The sequence below is a fragment of the Fundulus heteroclitus genome, chromosome 17 (assembly GCF_011125445.2).
Source record: "Fundulus heteroclitus isolate FHET01 chromosome 17, MU-UCD_Fhet_4.1, whole genome shotgun sequence".
Taxonomy (NCBI): domain Eukaryota; kingdom Metazoa; phylum Chordata; class Actinopteri; order Cyprinodontiformes; family Fundulidae; genus Fundulus; species Fundulus heteroclitus.
The window spans coordinates 18,290,516-18,307,270 of record NC_046377.1 but is presented as its reverse complement, the minus strand read 5'-3'; the positions used below and the strand labels follow the sequence as shown (position 1 = coordinate 18,307,270).

At 38.5% G+C, this 16,755-nt stretch overlaps 1 protein-coding gene across 1 annotated transcript in view; it reads left to right on the top strand.

The window, feature by feature from the left end:
• Positions 1 to 16,755, top strand: part of syt1a (synaptotagmin Ia) — a 32,859-nt gene that overhangs the window by 2,589 nt on the left and 13,515 nt on the right. Inside the window, exons 2-3 of the mRNA XM_036149300.1 lie at positions 87 to 254; positions 2,346 to 2,463. Of these exons, the coding sequence (XP_036005193.1) occupies positions 87 to 254; positions 2,346 to 2,463 (286 nt within the window). The remainder of the gene's footprint in view (positions 1 to 86; positions 255 to 2,345; positions 2,464 to 16,755) is intronic.

Here is a 16,755-nt window from a genome sequence, read left to right as displayed (position 1 = left end):
CTGAAAAAATATATTTGAGTTTTCCAGAAACATTTGTATGGTCAATGGTTTGAATCCTTGTTTTAATCACCCTATTTTCTCTTTAGGTGCCCTACGTAGAGCTTGGTGGTAAAACGCTGGTTATGACGGTTTACGACTTTGACCGCTTTTCCAAGCACGATGCCATCGGCGATATCAAGGTGCCCATGAACAAAGTGGACTTCAGCCGTGTAACAGAGGAGTGGAGAGATATACAGAGTGCTGAGAAGGAGGAGGTAAGACTTCTCATCCATGGAAGCGTACAAATATTACAAGAAACACAAGTCTGAAAACATTCTGCTTACTGTACGTTGTTTTATGCAAGGCCCAGATTTGAACATGGTGTATCTCTTGTTTCCATAACTAGAGCTTTTTTTTTTATTGCATAAGTGATACTCCAGTCATTACTCTGCTGTGCTTGTACCACAAATACGTTGCCGTGGCTGATGAAATCCATTTCTCCTCGAAATGTCACTTAATCATATGTCCACACTTCCCGTTCAATTAATAGGAGTGTGAGTTTCCAGGCTGCAGCTCAGGAGATTCAATTTTCATGGTAAATGTCATGGCATATAGCACATGTTGGCAACCTTATTTTTAGCATTACGGCGGGTTGATTTGAAGGTTAATTATCACACCACAGAGTGGTTGGTGGAGTTGTTTAGCTGAAGGGCATCACTTGGTTCCTTCAGGGCGTGGCTGCACTGCTTCTTGTTGATGTAGTGACCCGGCGTGATGCTTTGCGTTTCTCATGCTGACGCCTTAATGCTTTTCTGGCTAAACCAGTTACTCTTTCATTTTTAGTTTACTACAGATTATAATATTTAGAAGAACTTTTAAGAATGTTTCTGTGCAAGATATTTATTGTATTTAATATCCATCCATGTAAAGCTATCGAAATGTTCCAAGTCCAATAGGCAAGAGTTAGACTTTTTTGTTTTAAAGGAAGCATAAAGACCCCCATCTTTACTGTTAATGAAGGTTTTATTTATGTGCACTTTTACATTCTGCAGCCTTATATGACGTAAGTAGAAGAAAAATTTCTTTTAAGTTTTTATATCAGCTGGCAGCCACAATTGTTGGATAAAACAAAATAACAAAACAGCAGTCTGATTCTGCAACAGGAAACAAATCCGCATTAAACTCTGATGAAAACTTTCTGAAGTGTAACCAAGGTCGATATTCAGGACCGGTGTGTAGATGACTAAAAACATTTCTCTAAATCTCTAAAATAGCCACACTTCATACAGGTGTGACCCAACAGGTGTGCTCTGATTCTGCTTTCATTAGTTTGATGAAAATGAAGTCCAGAATGTGAATAAGTTTTTCATCGGTCCTTTGTAATGAGGCAGTGTTGTGATGCTGATTTGTGAGAAGAGATGAAGTGATTGCAGCCCTTATCCAGCAGAGACATAAGTGCAGAAAAAAGCTGATTTTAAAGCAGAGAACACTTCAAAGATACAGTTTGATCCCAAACAAAGCTAAGTTTGCCAAACTGAGTAGCTTAGTTTGCATATTTTTAAAGTTGGCCATCAACATATTAAACAGGAAATCTTTTAGACAGCTGTTTTGCTTAGTGATATTTAACTTTTTTAAATATTCAAAAGAAAATGGTTTAGATGTTCATCTGTTTTCTCGTAGTTTGCAAACTTCATGATATGCATTTAAAATAAATGATGTTCACGCACTCTGGTTTGAGTTGAGCATTGTGCAATAACTCTGTCAGTGTTCGGTACATTAATCTTTAATTCAGATGCACTGATGCTTCCGAACATCTGATTTTATTTCTTCCGCTTGTGAAGAGCTGAAATAAACAGTAATAAACATGTCTGCTTTGTTCTGAGGGCAAATGACAGCTTAGTGTTTGCTCATCTGAAAAGTTTGTAATCTCTCTTACATTTCCACTCACCCAGTGAGACAGAAAATGTTGTTTTCTGTTGAGGTTTTTAGCACCAAGGTTCCTAATAATTCTGGAAAAGTATGGAATTAGATTTAGTTATGTCCATGTCTGATTAAGAATGGGAAAAATAATTGTTATACACTGACAATGCCAAAAATGTACCCTCCACCCACCAATCGCTCCATTTTCCATAATCAGTCCATTCATTAATCATTCCATCTATTAATTCATCTACCATCAACCCATCCATTCATCATCCACAGTGAAACGTTGTATTTATTTTTTGCAAAAATGGGCTAAATAGGACTGGTAACTCTGACAAATTGAGTCTGGAAAAGCCTGGATTTTTTTTTTTTTTGACATAATGAATATGTAGTAACCCTGTAAAGGTGTTCTCATCTGCTGCATCGTTTCTCCCCTTTAACAGCAAGAGAAGCTGGGTGATATCTGCTTCTCTCTGCGATACGTTCCCACCGCCGGCAAGCTGACCGTGGTCGTCCTTGAGGCCAAAAACCTGAAAAAAATGGACGTGGGTGGCTTGTCAGGTGAGCTGAAATGGAGTTAATATGTACCCACTGACTTTTCCAGTGACAGCGCCTTTGTCTGTAATTACATGTGCACAACAGCACTCTCTTTTTTGCTGCTCCCAAACACTGTTGTTTCTCTTTCTCTGTCGTAACAGAAACTCCGTTTGAATTTTACCTGAAAGAAAACTGTCTTCTGGTTCACGTCTATGCCTAATGGATATATATATATATATATATATATATAGCATGTAATGGTTTTATTCATTAACACTTAAACAAATAAAAGATATTTCAGCTTTAGTGTGACTCATCACTGTGCTCGTGTGATGGCGAAGAGCCTCTAGATTTTAAAATCACTAGTTATTACCTGGGTGCTCTTAAAGCTTTTAGGCACTGGACACTGAAAACCTTTTCCTGGTTCGAAAACTGGGGAAAAGATCTTAAAAGCTTTGTATTTCTGGAACACTGATATTTCACAGTGTGTAGTACAAAAGTAACCTTTTCTAAGATGTTATAATTTGCTATTTATAATCACACAATTATATACTCTCGTGGGCTGGTTTTTTCACTCATTCTTTGAATAGTTACTCAGCCATCTTATGTTCCAAACTGCAGCTGTATATCTAAACACACGATACCATAAAAGGAATAAAAATTCTATACTGAATTGGTGAAATAGACCTCATTACACTGTGGGATTGATTATAATGTACTAAAGCACAATGCTAATGGATTGGTCCTTGAAATAATACTCCGACATGTGGTCCACTGCAAACCTGTCACAAGTTACAACAAAAAGTGACGCAGAGATTTTCTGTACTGCATCACAATGTGATAGAGCATTATATTTAATATGTTTCAGGCATCTTGAGCTGGCTAATGTTTTAGCACGCTAATGCTAATTCCTTTCATAGTTTAATAGCCATTTGTCACAAGATAAAATAATAGTTGAATACATAAATTCTACCCTGCATCAATCAAAAGGGATTGCATTGCTCGTTGGTATAGATTGATAAAGTGCAAGTTTGATTCGCATAGATTAGCATGCTAATGCTTATATTGAGTCCTGTTTGTCGTTGTAACTTTAGATTTCTGACTTCCAAGTCAGAATACTTGCCTAAAATCAGAATTCTATCATTGAAAGTCAGAAACTTATTTTAAAAGTGACTTAAAAATCTACAAAACCTTTCAATGTGAAGCAAATCTAGGAATAATTGCAACAGTTAATTGACCTTTTGGACTTCTGTTTGTGTGCTGTTATTTGGGTCGCTCACTGTCCCATATTAGCCAGGATTTCCCATTATTTTAACCAAACTGAAGTGTCCCTTTTAAACGCTCTGTTTCCCCGTATTTTAGCTGTTGCAATTTGTATTTACAGGCACTAGATGGCACCCATCGCCTTCCTTACCTAAAATAAATAAAGAAGTCACATCTAAGTAAAAGCACGGCATAGCCTTGCTTCTGAGTCTCTGACGCATTAAGTTTGAACGCAGAGGAGAGACATCTGGATACTTCCTAGAAGTTCTCAACTTGAGTTCGCAGAATGACGTACGCAGAATGATTTCAAAGATTTCAAACTTTGGGGGAAACATTTAAATGTGTTGGAATGGCCTAGTCAAAGCCCAGACTTCAAAAAAAATTGAGACTGTGTTGTTAGACTTTGAGATTGCTGTTTACAAGGGAGGACCATCCAACATGAAGGAGCTGGAGTTGAGGAATGGGTAAAATTCCCCAGAGGTGGGATAGGTCTCATTGAGACATATCCAAAATCACTACAGCAAAAAGAGGTTCTACAAAGACTTTAGCATGGGTGAACAGTCATGCACCATGAAGTTTTCTGTTAATTTGTCCTTTTGCTGTTTAAAGACAAAAAATTCATCCTCGAAGTTGGGTGGGTATGTTCTGTAAATTAAATGGTGCAAACTCAACAATCTGTTTTAATTCCACATTGTGAGGCAACAAAAACAAAAAAATGCCAAACATGAATATAAAAAATTAGGAGTGAATATTTTTGCAAGACACTCTAATTTGACATAACATGTCAAACTATTTTGGCAATAAAAAAAAGATTCAAAGCAACACCATTACAAATAACATGTCATCTTTCAGGAAGCACCTCAGAAACTCTACTTTGTTTCACCATAAATTACTCGCACAATGACAATGGAAGGCAAGTTTATCTGGGGAGCACATTTCAGTAACAAGACAATGCAAAGTGCTGTACATTAACAGAACATAAGACAAGGAAACATTACAGAGGAAAGCACATTGCAGTGGAATAGTAGAAGCAGGCCAATATATAAGACAAGTTGGACTGTGAACTTCAACATTACCATTTAAAGGCATGATCAGACGAAAACTTTCTTAAAGCTGTGGGTAGAGCATCAAGACAGCAGGAGGGGAACCTAGTTGGTGTACGATTTCTTTTAAGCTTCTTCTAAGACAAAAGAAGTGAGTCCGCTGACAATTAAGCTTTTAGCTAGACATCACCAGTTTGAAGCTTACTGTCTTAAATAATTATCTGAACAAAAAACTAAACTACAGGACACCTACCAACATTCATTTTGTCTTCCCTAATCAAATTTAAATCGCTTTTGCCTCTACCTAATGATCCCTTAAGCCCGCTGGCTTACATAGAAACTTGGAGGAAGCCTCCCTGTGGGACCAGTCAGAGGCATAAGACAAATAAACTGTCCAGCTGAAAGGTTTGATGCTGAGATATCGCCTTGGGTTAGGGCAGTGCAGCTTCATTACCGTCCAAACAGCACCTCTGTCCTCTGAAAGCCCCCCCCCCCCCCTTTTTGCAGGCTATTACTTGGTTATGTGCCGCCTCACAGCTCTATGAGACACCTGGAGAAGTACAGAAAGAGAAGGACACAAAACACTTTCTTAGCCTTATTGCCCTCACACTGACTTAGTGTCGGGAAGTTAGCCTTTCACTAAATCTACAAATCATTTCTAGTGTCCATAATACCAATATTATATATACTTGCTTTAAAGTTGCAAATGTTTCATTCTGTACCGATTTTGGAGGAACTGCACAAGAAAGAATTGCACATCTGTGGCAGGCTGAAAGAGTTTTTGAGGTTATTAGAGACAATAAGTCACTTTCTTGGCTCTTGGACAAAAAAAAAAAAAGCCTCTGGGAGTTAAGCAATTCAGTGAAATCTGATTGTCTACAAGTCAACATAATAGCTATGTATTGTAGCTATAAACTGTGCAGCCTGCAACAGTGAAAAAGGGAGTAGGTTGTCTGTAATGAGGCTGGGATTATTTTAAGACGACAGCTAAAGAACATGGTGCTCTGAGCATCACGGCGGTTAAGAAGCGGCAACATGAAAAGTCGACTAGAATTTCTGAAAACAACATTTTAAAGCCTTTTTTTAAGTAGCCCAGTATGAGGGTATGCTCACGGACCGCTTCATGAAGAGCAAATCAAAAGAATTATTTCTGATTATACATTGGTTAATGATAATTCCCACATCTTCCACTGTGAGCCATAATTAGGCATGGTAAACAGGATGACAAAAGGGGAGAAGGCTGATCCCAGCCCATCAATTACATGTCCTCCTTCTTAAGCTCTGGCTGTGCTTGGAGGCTAATTATTGTTGTTAAAGACCTGCCCATTATTTCATCCCTCTACTACACATTTAAGGCTATTTTTTTTACAAGGAAAAGGCAATTGAAAAAGTAGAGAAACCTTAAAAGTTAAAGTGCAATTTGTGTATGTAATTTCTGTTTAAGTATGTATTTTTTTATTTTCTTGCCATGTAAGGAACTACATGAACAGAGATGGCAAGTTCTTAAACAATTTATTGGCTGGTTGATGTGGTGAAAGTTCAAAACATTCACAATCTCACGAAGCAAGAAACGGCGAGGTGAAAGCTAATGCTGCTATCATAAAATGGCAGCAGGGGATGGTCCCCCCCACCCACTGTTGCCAAATGGCTGCTCGCGCCGGTTTTTATAGATGAAAGGGAGCTCTGAGCTTTTAATGCACTCCGTGTTACTGTACTGCACGTCGTTTAGGCTTATAGCGAGACTGGCCTGTCAAGCAGAAGGCAAGTGGACCCAGGTGTATGGTAATTGTGGCGGAAAGAGTCGAGGCAGGAGGGAAGTGCACAATGGGGAATTTGAAATGAACCGGAGGAAACAAGTCAAAGGAGCAGCGGCCAGATTGCAGCACGATTTTGAGCTTTTAGAGTACATGCATGGAGGGATCTTTAAATATACCAGAGCAATGACGCTGCAATCAAAAGCTAGATATTGACCTAAACTGACACAGAATATGTCAATTCCTAAAACTAATATGTTCACAACAGGGGCCATGTTTTTTTCTGTGCTACTGCATTAAGATGCATGATTCAACATAGAAATAGAAGATAAAAAAGACAAAAATATTTAAATAGGAAGATGGAAACAAAGCCACTGTTGCTTTTAAGAAGGTCCACATAACATTCAGCTTTTTACGTAACCTCTAATTTGTCTAATCATCAAGGCTTTTGTGAACTTAGTCGTGATCTAGCACTCGTTCAGTCATTTGACTGTCATTTAACTTTATCAACATGAAAAGACTCAGCAGTGCGTGGGGGCATACAGGTGTTTTTGTATTCTGAACTCTAATTCAGTTCAGTTATATGTCACAAAAGCAGAGATGTTCACAATTTATTTTTTCCAAGTCAAGCTCTAACCCCCAGACTCCATCCTCCGTTCCGTTCACATACGCACACGTCTGACCGACGGAGTAACTACGTTGTGATTTGAATAAACGAGAAAGGTTCCACATTCTCTGTGACTACTCCAAACGTCACCATCATCAGACCCGCTCTCCATCGTTCACCAAAATACAGAAAAAGGCCAATTTTCTGCTCTGTTCCGGTCCGCCGGGCTCCAGCCGGGTCAAGCTTCACAACTGCAATCATAGCAAACAGGAAAAAGAACGTCAACAACGTCTAGCTTGTCAAAATTAAATGTTGTAAACAGAGATTAACCTGAAAATATATTTTTTTAATTATTCAGGATAAGATTAACTGTTTTATTTAAATATGAGATGCAAAGCACTCTTTTTGCACCAAGTAAAGAAGCAGCTTTGTCTTGGTAATCTTCTCCAAATAGATTTGCATCCTGCTTGTAATGACGATGATCGTACATGCTCTCCTTTGGAGCGGAGCTAGACGGAGATTGGATGTTGTAGGCGTCGCTTTTCATGGACTCGTGGAGGCGGTCTGGAACAGAATGGACACGTACAGAATCGGAGGATGTGGATTTACGGGGTTAGGAACCCAGACCTGTACTGTTTGTCCTTAGGCCTAAATTATCACATGAACATCAAATAATTATGTTTCAACCAATGTTTCACAGTTATACCAAGGTATCTCTTAATCATTGACCATTTAATTTTCCATAAGAAAATCTGCAGAATGCTGATTCAGCAGATTTTATAGGTTATAATAGGTTAAAACATTCAACTCGACTGCAAAGTAAAATGAAAATATAAGGAAAACTGAAGAGGTACAGTTAGAAAATTGTTGAAAGGTTAATAAGAATAAACTGAAACCAACAACATTATGCAATGATGTCACAGTTCAGTGTGAATATTTATGTTTTAGAACCACGGCTTGATTTGAAGGCCAAATTAGCTTTAAAGGTTTACAGTCTCAATGTGTTTAAACTACCAGTTTGCAATGCAAAGCAAAAGGGAAAGTAAAACATTTAATAAAATCTCAAAAACAATGTGCTGTTTTAGAAAACTATAACCTTTTGGACAATTGATCTTAATGTTGTGTTAACTAGTAATCACATGGACTGATTGGAGTGCAGGAGCTAGGAGTTTGTCCTGTAACCGGTGAGCTGCCGGTTCAAACCCCCTCTCCCACCGTCTCATTGGCAAGACACTTCACCCAGCACATATACATACCAGCTCTCCCCTGATCACACAACTAATTTACAGTACAGGAATACACGGTAAACGATTTTTACACTCAACAGTGTATCATTTTATCTTAGCCTGTGGTCCCCGACCATGATTAACGATGCTGCCATAGATGTTATGAAAAAAAGTCAGCTACCGAATGTTTATTTTTCTTCTGTTCGGACGTTCAAGCGCACACAACCCGGATTTATTTCCGCTTGCAATCGTTATATTACAGCTAACGCTATAGGTTAACAGAGTAAATGTAGTTTGAAAAGAAACGTCAGACTGCGCTAAATCTTCCCAAAGACACGTCCTCAAACCATCCCCGTGTGCTCCAGTCGCTTTAAAGGTTTACTGACCAATAAAATGCTGTAAGTTAATGATTAATTTCTGGCATGATGCAAGCGAAAGGTGAGGGAACTGCACCTGGACGTGTCGCCGCTGCACCGGTTAACGAAGTAGCACCAAGTGGTTAGCATTTAAGATGGAAAAGTTTTGTTTCCATAGCATGACACAATCAGCCATCACATTTTTAGATTTACAATTTATCGCTCTCCCATTGGAGAATGCTGCTGCTGCTGCTGCCATAGACTGATGCACATAAACTATCTACTGAAGAGCTACATTTTATTTCTGTATATTTTACATTTTGATAATCAGAAGTACTGCGGTCCTTGACTCTGCCTCAGGGCAGCTGTAGCTCCAATGTAGCTCACCACCATCAGCGTATGATCGACTGAATGTAGTGTAAAGAGATTTCATTAAGCGCTGCCCAGCTACAGGCCATGAACCATTTATCAAGATAGATCAAAACAGATAAAGACTCACAATTTGGCCAATTAAAACAACATTTTAACAGTTTTATCCTGAGTTCATTTTCTCAGCCCAGACACAGCCTCTTATGTGAACCGTTCTGATGAAAAGAAGGTTGTTTGATGGGGGCGTTTAAGTTGTGTGGCGGTCGCCGTCAGTCCAGCGGCTGGGAGAGAGTCTGCTTGGACCGGTGCACTCATCAGGTGTGCAGAGTGACCATCATCAGGTGTGCAGAGTGACCATCATCAGGTGTGCAGAGTGGGGAAAAGGCTTCACTGACATAATTAAAGACTTCTCCTCCCTCCGGGGATCTATAATCCCTTCAGAGTCCTGTCTGCAGGAGCTCATGTTTCAGAAAGCTTGCGTTATTTTTGGTCAGGATACAGTCACCGTAGTTTCAGTGTTGCTTTAGCAGGATGCTTCAGGTCATTGTCCTGCTGCAAGTTCTGAAACCACAGGCAGAGTGACACCGGTCCTGCTCAAGAATATATCTGCTCTTAGCTCCATCCATCTCTCCCTCGACACGGAGCAGTTGGCCATCCCCTGCTGCTGAAAACATCCCCACAGCCTGATGCTGCCACCACCATGTTTCCCTGCAGGGATGGTGATCTTGGAGTGACGGGATAGCGTTTTCCTGGTGGCTGAAAAGTTCAGTTTTAGTCTCATCTGACTAGAGCACCTTCCTTTCATACATCTAAGGGGCTGCCCACGTGCCATTTGGCAAACTCAAAACAGGCCATCTTATTTTTAATGACATTTTCTTTTTCTGGACACTCTCTAAAGCCTGGCTCTATGGAGTGTACGGCTTATTGTTCCCCTATTGACAAATACATTATTCTCTGTTTTTTTATGTATTTTTCTCATTTGATTTGACTTTTTTTTGTGAAAATCATCACATAAAATAAGATGGAAAAAAATTTATTTAAAGGTTGGACCACTGTAAAATTGTGTAATGGTCCAAATTGGACCCAACTCCCCTTATTTTGTCCAAAATGATGTTAAGAACGTTCCACACTCAGATGTCAGTATTTCTGAACCATTTCTACAGGAGTGAATAAGCCACGACCCTTCAGCATGCGTTTTACAGCTAGGATGAGACTTTGCTGCTTTGAGTCTAAGGCTGCGGCGCTTCTTCTTGGGTCAGTCTCCGCCTCTGGTGGAGGCAAGTTCTTGCTTAATGAAAGGATGGAGCAGGAGATGGATAGATGGATGGGGACCTCAACTGCAGGGATGTTGGAGATGCTCCAGCGTGCTATAAAGAAAGAGCTGAGCAGAAATGATTTACATGTCTGTCTGATCCTCACCCATAGTCATGATATGTATGATGACAGAACGAGAGCGATCCCAGATACAGCAGCAGAAATGAGGCATTTCCGTTGGGTGGCCAGGCTCTGCTTTAGAGATAAGAACCTCCATCAATGAAGTAAAGCCACTGCTCTGCTTCAAAAGAAGTCATCCAAGTTGTTCAGGCTCCTGATCAAGATGCCTCCTGGGTGCCTGAGGTTTTCCAGGCTATCGCACTCAAAGAACACCTCAGGGCAGACTCACAAATTCACTGCGGGCGCTATGTTTCTTTTCTGCCCTGAGAATAGTGTGAGATCCCCCAGAAGAAGCTGGAGAAGGAGTAATGTGACGTAGCTTGGAGAGGCTGATGAAAATGGATAGATGGGCTTTTAAAAGAATAGGGTATAAAAAAAAGGTTTTAAGCCAGTCATGGTGATTGGATCACTAAACAGTTTAAAAAGCTTCTGTTGAGGATAATGTTTGTTTCTCTCTTGCGAACAAGACGACAACATGATACTGGCGACCTCTGTCAGATGTCAAGGAGCTTGTTTATGTGGCTGTGGAGCGCAGGCAAGAGCTTTCACTGTAAATGCTTGTGTGTTTGTTGGAGATATGTATGATTCACCACTGAGCTGAGTGTGTAAAACTGAACCGACAGCCACCCCTGGGTGCACCCACCATGGCAAATCCTAAATGATGGGAGGAAAGCTAAGATGACAGGCGAGCTATATTTAACTGAGCCGTATTGGTGTTCATTTGCCTCAACTCTGCAGGCGCCCACAGTGGCCACATTCGAGGAAATGTCTGTATCTGTGCACAAAACCTGTACTGCAGAATCAATTTTAGGCATCTCTCTACTCCTATAGCAGTAAAAAGGAGTCACTTTGTTAAAAAAGCTCCCAGCTTGCAATGCAAAATAAATAAAAAATAGATGGCTTCAGAGCTCGGCTCGGCTTTTGTCCACAATCCTTCTTCTGGCTACCTGATGGTCTCCTATTACACATATGTGAGAAAGCACTCTTGCATCACAGGAGCTCCATTCAGCCTTACAATGAGAGCGATTACATCCATCTGGGATGAGATGGGGGAAAAACTATGGGATATGAGGTGCAACGAGCCTCCCTAAACTCAGTAATGCCAAACCCTCCAAAACCCTCCAAACCCTCGTCTGCTGGCTTGAAAGATAAGAGCATCTGGATGGCACTGATGTGTCATCACAGGTGTTTCCCCTTTCAGCAGCAGAAAGGGTTATTGTGCATAATCCCATTCGGCTGCTCGATTGTGTTTTCAGGCAAAACACTAGAAAAGACAATCGTAGCTTTGCTTTATTTCTGGATGTTAAAGCAGTGTACATAGTTTAGTTTTATGAAGAAACACATGCCCTCCTTTATATTTTAAGTTTTAATAGGAGGAAAGCCACAGGTCAAAATGTGTGATGATTTAAGTTCAAATAAAACTAGTTATTGCAGAAAATCATCCAAATCCTTTCTTACCACGAGTTTATAAGACTGATGAAAAATACAGAACCGGGATGATTTCTCCTTTTTGTTGTATAAGCGTTAAACTCCGCAGGTTATTTATTCCCTGATGGAGATGTAAACATTCAGGTGGAGTTTAGGTCAAAATACTCGTTAAAAATTAGCATTTATAAAATGCCATCGAGACATTTAAAAATACTGCAACAATTCTTCTATTTAGAAATGCCATTACTGTCCTTGTTTCTCCCTACATGACTGAAATGGATATGAAAGATAATAATTTAAATGATTTTGTTTGTGTTTCTTAACCCAAACACAACACTAGGCAGTTTTATATTGTTAAAAATATTTAAAGACTAAAAGCATAAGCTTTTTAATTCTCATGATTTAATGAGGATGTTGCCCTTTCCTTTGGTCCTTTCTGCTAACTTAGTTTTTAATTTCTATGTAGTGTAATATCTATGATGATGTCGTAAGTGTTCCTGAACCGGTTGCTACGGAGAACTAATGACACCTGAGGAAGTTATTAAATTTGTGTTTTCAGATGATTTGGTGTCGAGGCAATTGTTGTTTTTTTTATATCTGCCTTTATTAGGAATGTATGACACTCAACATCATGGATGTCTGGCTCTCCCCAAACCAGGATTACATGTAGATCCGAAGGGAGTGGGTCTTTGTTTAGGTATTCTTCAGTTAAATCATAAAGTAAGGAAAATATAAAAGTTAAAGTACTTGTTTAGTTGTATAACTCCTAAGAAGTCTTTTACATTTGAGTTTAGCCCCTTCTTTATCAGCATCTGTGTTAGGCAGTCCCTAAAAGCCTGTCTAGGTTTGTAGCTCTTTGAAGGGGCTTAGCTCTGTTGTCAGGACTTTGTGCCCCTGGTTTAATGAGATACAGCTGCAAAATATGCAAATTAACTGGTTATTGCTTTAACTTTGGCTACTTTTTGATATGCATGGCAACCGCATTGGATGTTGAGGGTTGGACCTGGGGAGGAAACTCCATCAATACTAGCCAGATTTCAGATGTCAAGCTTTGTTCCAGTTTGTCTTTCCTGCTACAGAGAAATTCTGGTTTTCTGGACCAAATGACATGCAACCTTACTTTGAGCTCTGTGCAGTATATCTTAGCATTTTAAACCTTGAAATTAAAGCATTATTGCTGTATTTCATTTTGCCGTGAAAGTTGTAAAGTTTAGATTTCAGGCCGATATCCAACAACCATCAATTGTTTTGTAGTTGCACATCAGTTAAGCAGCTGGACAGTTGTGTTCAGATCTATTCTAGTCAATATTAGCAAGACTAGCTAAACAGAAAATATCAAAGGACCATGTTCACAAACAGTCTTATTTAATAAATTATACTATTGACAGGTGCTTTATTTCTGTAATGCAAAGATTACATTTTAAGGTAGACTATGACATTAGACAAAAAAATTATAATGATAATGTTTAATCCTGAAATGTGGGCTTAGTGAAAGGTATGTTTAATGCCTGCGTAAAGGTTGTTATAGGTTGTTAAGGGTTAATTTCAAAATACACTTTTAAACTGACAAACGAGTCTCATCGGTGCACATATTCTAATTTATTGACTGTCACCGTAGATGGGCCGCAGAATTAGGCCCTGATTTAATGAGGTCCAAACTGTCAGAAGTGAAAATAAACCATTAACAGAAACTTTATCGGACCTTTATCTCTCCGACCCACAATTCTGACCCTGTTCTGGTTTATTTTATCCTCTTGGTTCGGTGAAAATCCAGCTTTGCAGTACAATACCGAACAATACAGAATATTCCTCTGCATGTTATACACTGTAGAAATATTTACAGGTAGAAGTTGGACATTATATGATTGAATGATTTTCTGTAATAAAAGCTGTCAGAAGGACAACTGAACAGTTTATTACTGAAGTTATTGGCACTTCGTATGCAGAGAGAAGTCATGGGGATTTTGAAGTTTGGGGCTTGTGAGAAACCTGTGAAAAAAGTCAGATTTACAAGATTTCATCATAAGAATTATGTTTTTCAGAATGAGAACCCAGTTCAGACGATACAAGCAAGAGGTTCCCAAACTCCTTTCCACTTTGGTCTAAGAAATTAATTGTGGCAGAGACGTAGGACCCAAATTATCGCTGTTTTCAGTTTGCACATCGCTAAAGCAAACTATCCCAACAACATTAATGATGCTTTTATTGTTTTAAAATGTCTGCTTTCATGTCCTGGAACAATTAGCCCAAAGATAAGCCATCAAAACCCCACATTGAGCTCTTGACCCGTATTCTGGGAACGAGAATAAATGTACACTGTGTGATATATGTTTGCTAATTTTTACGTACTTTTATCCAAGTCCCTAATTATAACGGGAATATCTGAACCATAGAAATCACAGGTTTAGCTTAATCTTCTTCAACAAGCTGAAAGTGTTCCTCAGACCATCTTTGCTATTTGCTAAATCAAGCCTTTTATTAAGTATAAACACAGTTTATTTAGATAAATCAAGTTGTTGTTTAAAGCATGAAATAGATGTGTTGGTGTTGGATAAGCTATACGTGTGAATATATTTGGATGTATTTACTTCCTGTGACAACAGTCACTTCGAACCCCCCCCCCCCCCCCCTCCCCCCTGCACATTGCCCTCTTTCACTGTTTTCATCTTCTCAGCGCTTCAGCTCCTCTCAGCAGGAGAGTAATAATGGACACCCACTCCATTAGGGGCCTGTTACCTTTTCACTCTCTGTCATCTATTTATTCTCTTGCGTTTTTTCCACCCCCATCTCTGTTTACTCTCCATTTTCATGTCAGATGCCCTGCTTCAGTCCGCCACGCTGCAGTCGGGCCCTTATCCCCCTAAATTGGATGAAAGATTAAAGGAGCTAAGCTTGTTCGGTGTTTGCTGCGACTGGAAATCTTGCAGTCTCTTCTAAGAATTGCTTTCTGGATCTCACAAACTTTATAAAGACTTTGTGCATATCAAGTCCAGAGATAAATCCAGATTATCCGAGTCAGTGGTGTCTCATCTGTTAATTATGAGATCTGATTCAGTTTTGGTGCTTATTCATCCTGACGTAGTGCTCTGAGGCTCACTATTCAGAGAGGAACGTTGTTAGCTCTAGATCTCATTTTATCACTCATTTTATATAGTTTTTTTTCCCCTCATGCTTCAAGTTTCCTAGTTAATTAATTGCTAAATTTAATAGCCTTAAATTAGACAGGAATCAGTGGTTTACAGTTATTGTATTTTGTTGTTCTGATTGTGTTCCACCTTATGAAAAACTGGACTTTTTCTGCTTCAATGAATCCGCCACATCAGTTTTTTTCTGTTGGGCAGCCATCTACAGGGCATTTTAGAAACAGCATCTTAAGAACCGCAGAACAATTGAATAAAATAAAATAGAATAGAATACTCTTGCTTTTCCCACAGTGAGGAAATGTAGATACACAAGCAGCAAAGTGAACACAAACTGAAGCAACCAGATTCACACAAAGGTTTATATATATATATATATATATATATATATATATATATATATATATATATATATATATATAAACTAAGAATTAAAGACACACTGCACCGGAAGAGCTTGAAGTTGTTGTTGTTTTTTTTTATTTTTGTAAATAAGCATTGTAAAATCAGAACAACAAGCATGAGTTCATCTTACAGCAGATTATTTTTTTTATATACTGTGGATTTGAAGCTATAACACCAGTGGTCAAAGTTTGGTTGGAATTACCTGGCATTTTTCAAATTGAGATATATCTTCTAAGTCCTTCAATAGTTCATTCAGGAGTAAAATAAATTGTCACACAGCTGTGGTCAAAATTCCATCACTATACAAGAGTTATGAGAGGTTTTCTTCATCTTTGGGTTATATATATATATATATATATATATATATATATATATAGCATTATAAAGTAATCAAGATAGCTGTTTTCTTAGTCTCCAAGCAAGGTAAAGATCTGAGCTGGGATCTTTTGCATCACTGTTGTTTGAACAGTTTAACAGTCTGATTGCAGTAATCAAAGGTCTGTTTACTGAAAGTTAAATAAATACTTTCATGCAAAAGTTTTACTTTTTTTTTCTCCAAGCAGCCTTGCTTTTCTTTTAATCTCTGAAAGAACTTTTTCACAGAAGATCTAAGGTTTTCCCAAATATTGTCTTGATCATTTTGCTTATTTTTTCCTGTTTCTTACTTGGATCTAGAAAAAAACGTATTAGTAAAAAAAGGAAATGTCAAAGTTATCCAGAGTGAAATATAAGTAAAGTAGAAAAGTCTTACATTTTTAAATGTATATAAAATTACAATATAAACCATGATTAAAACACATTAACACATTTAAGGAAATGACTACAGAAAGAAAAATACTGGAAAAATACATTTGATGCAACTGTATAAAATGTGAATTGTTGAATTTATTGATTATTAAATCAAATAATCACCCTAAATCAAGTGATAATTTTCAGGTTAAAGGTACAACAAATTGGGAGGGTAAGAATGTGGCCTTTTTATTGATTTTTAGTAAATCAGTAATCAATAACAAGCATAATGCATGTTTGTGCATTGGCCTAATTGTCTCTAACAATAACACATCTCCCCACATTTCACACATTTTTTAAAGGAGGCTTTAGCAGCAATGCTGTGTATGTGGTAAAGAGAAATCTAAATTGACAGGAGCGGTGCATATTATACCCAATACTGAACCTTTTCCATCTTTTTCATCCCTTTGTGTGTCTGTGAAAATTGCAGTGGACCTTGTTACCTTCTTCTCCTGCCCATAGTTTAGTCTCATTAGGCTCTCTATGAATGTGCAAATTAACC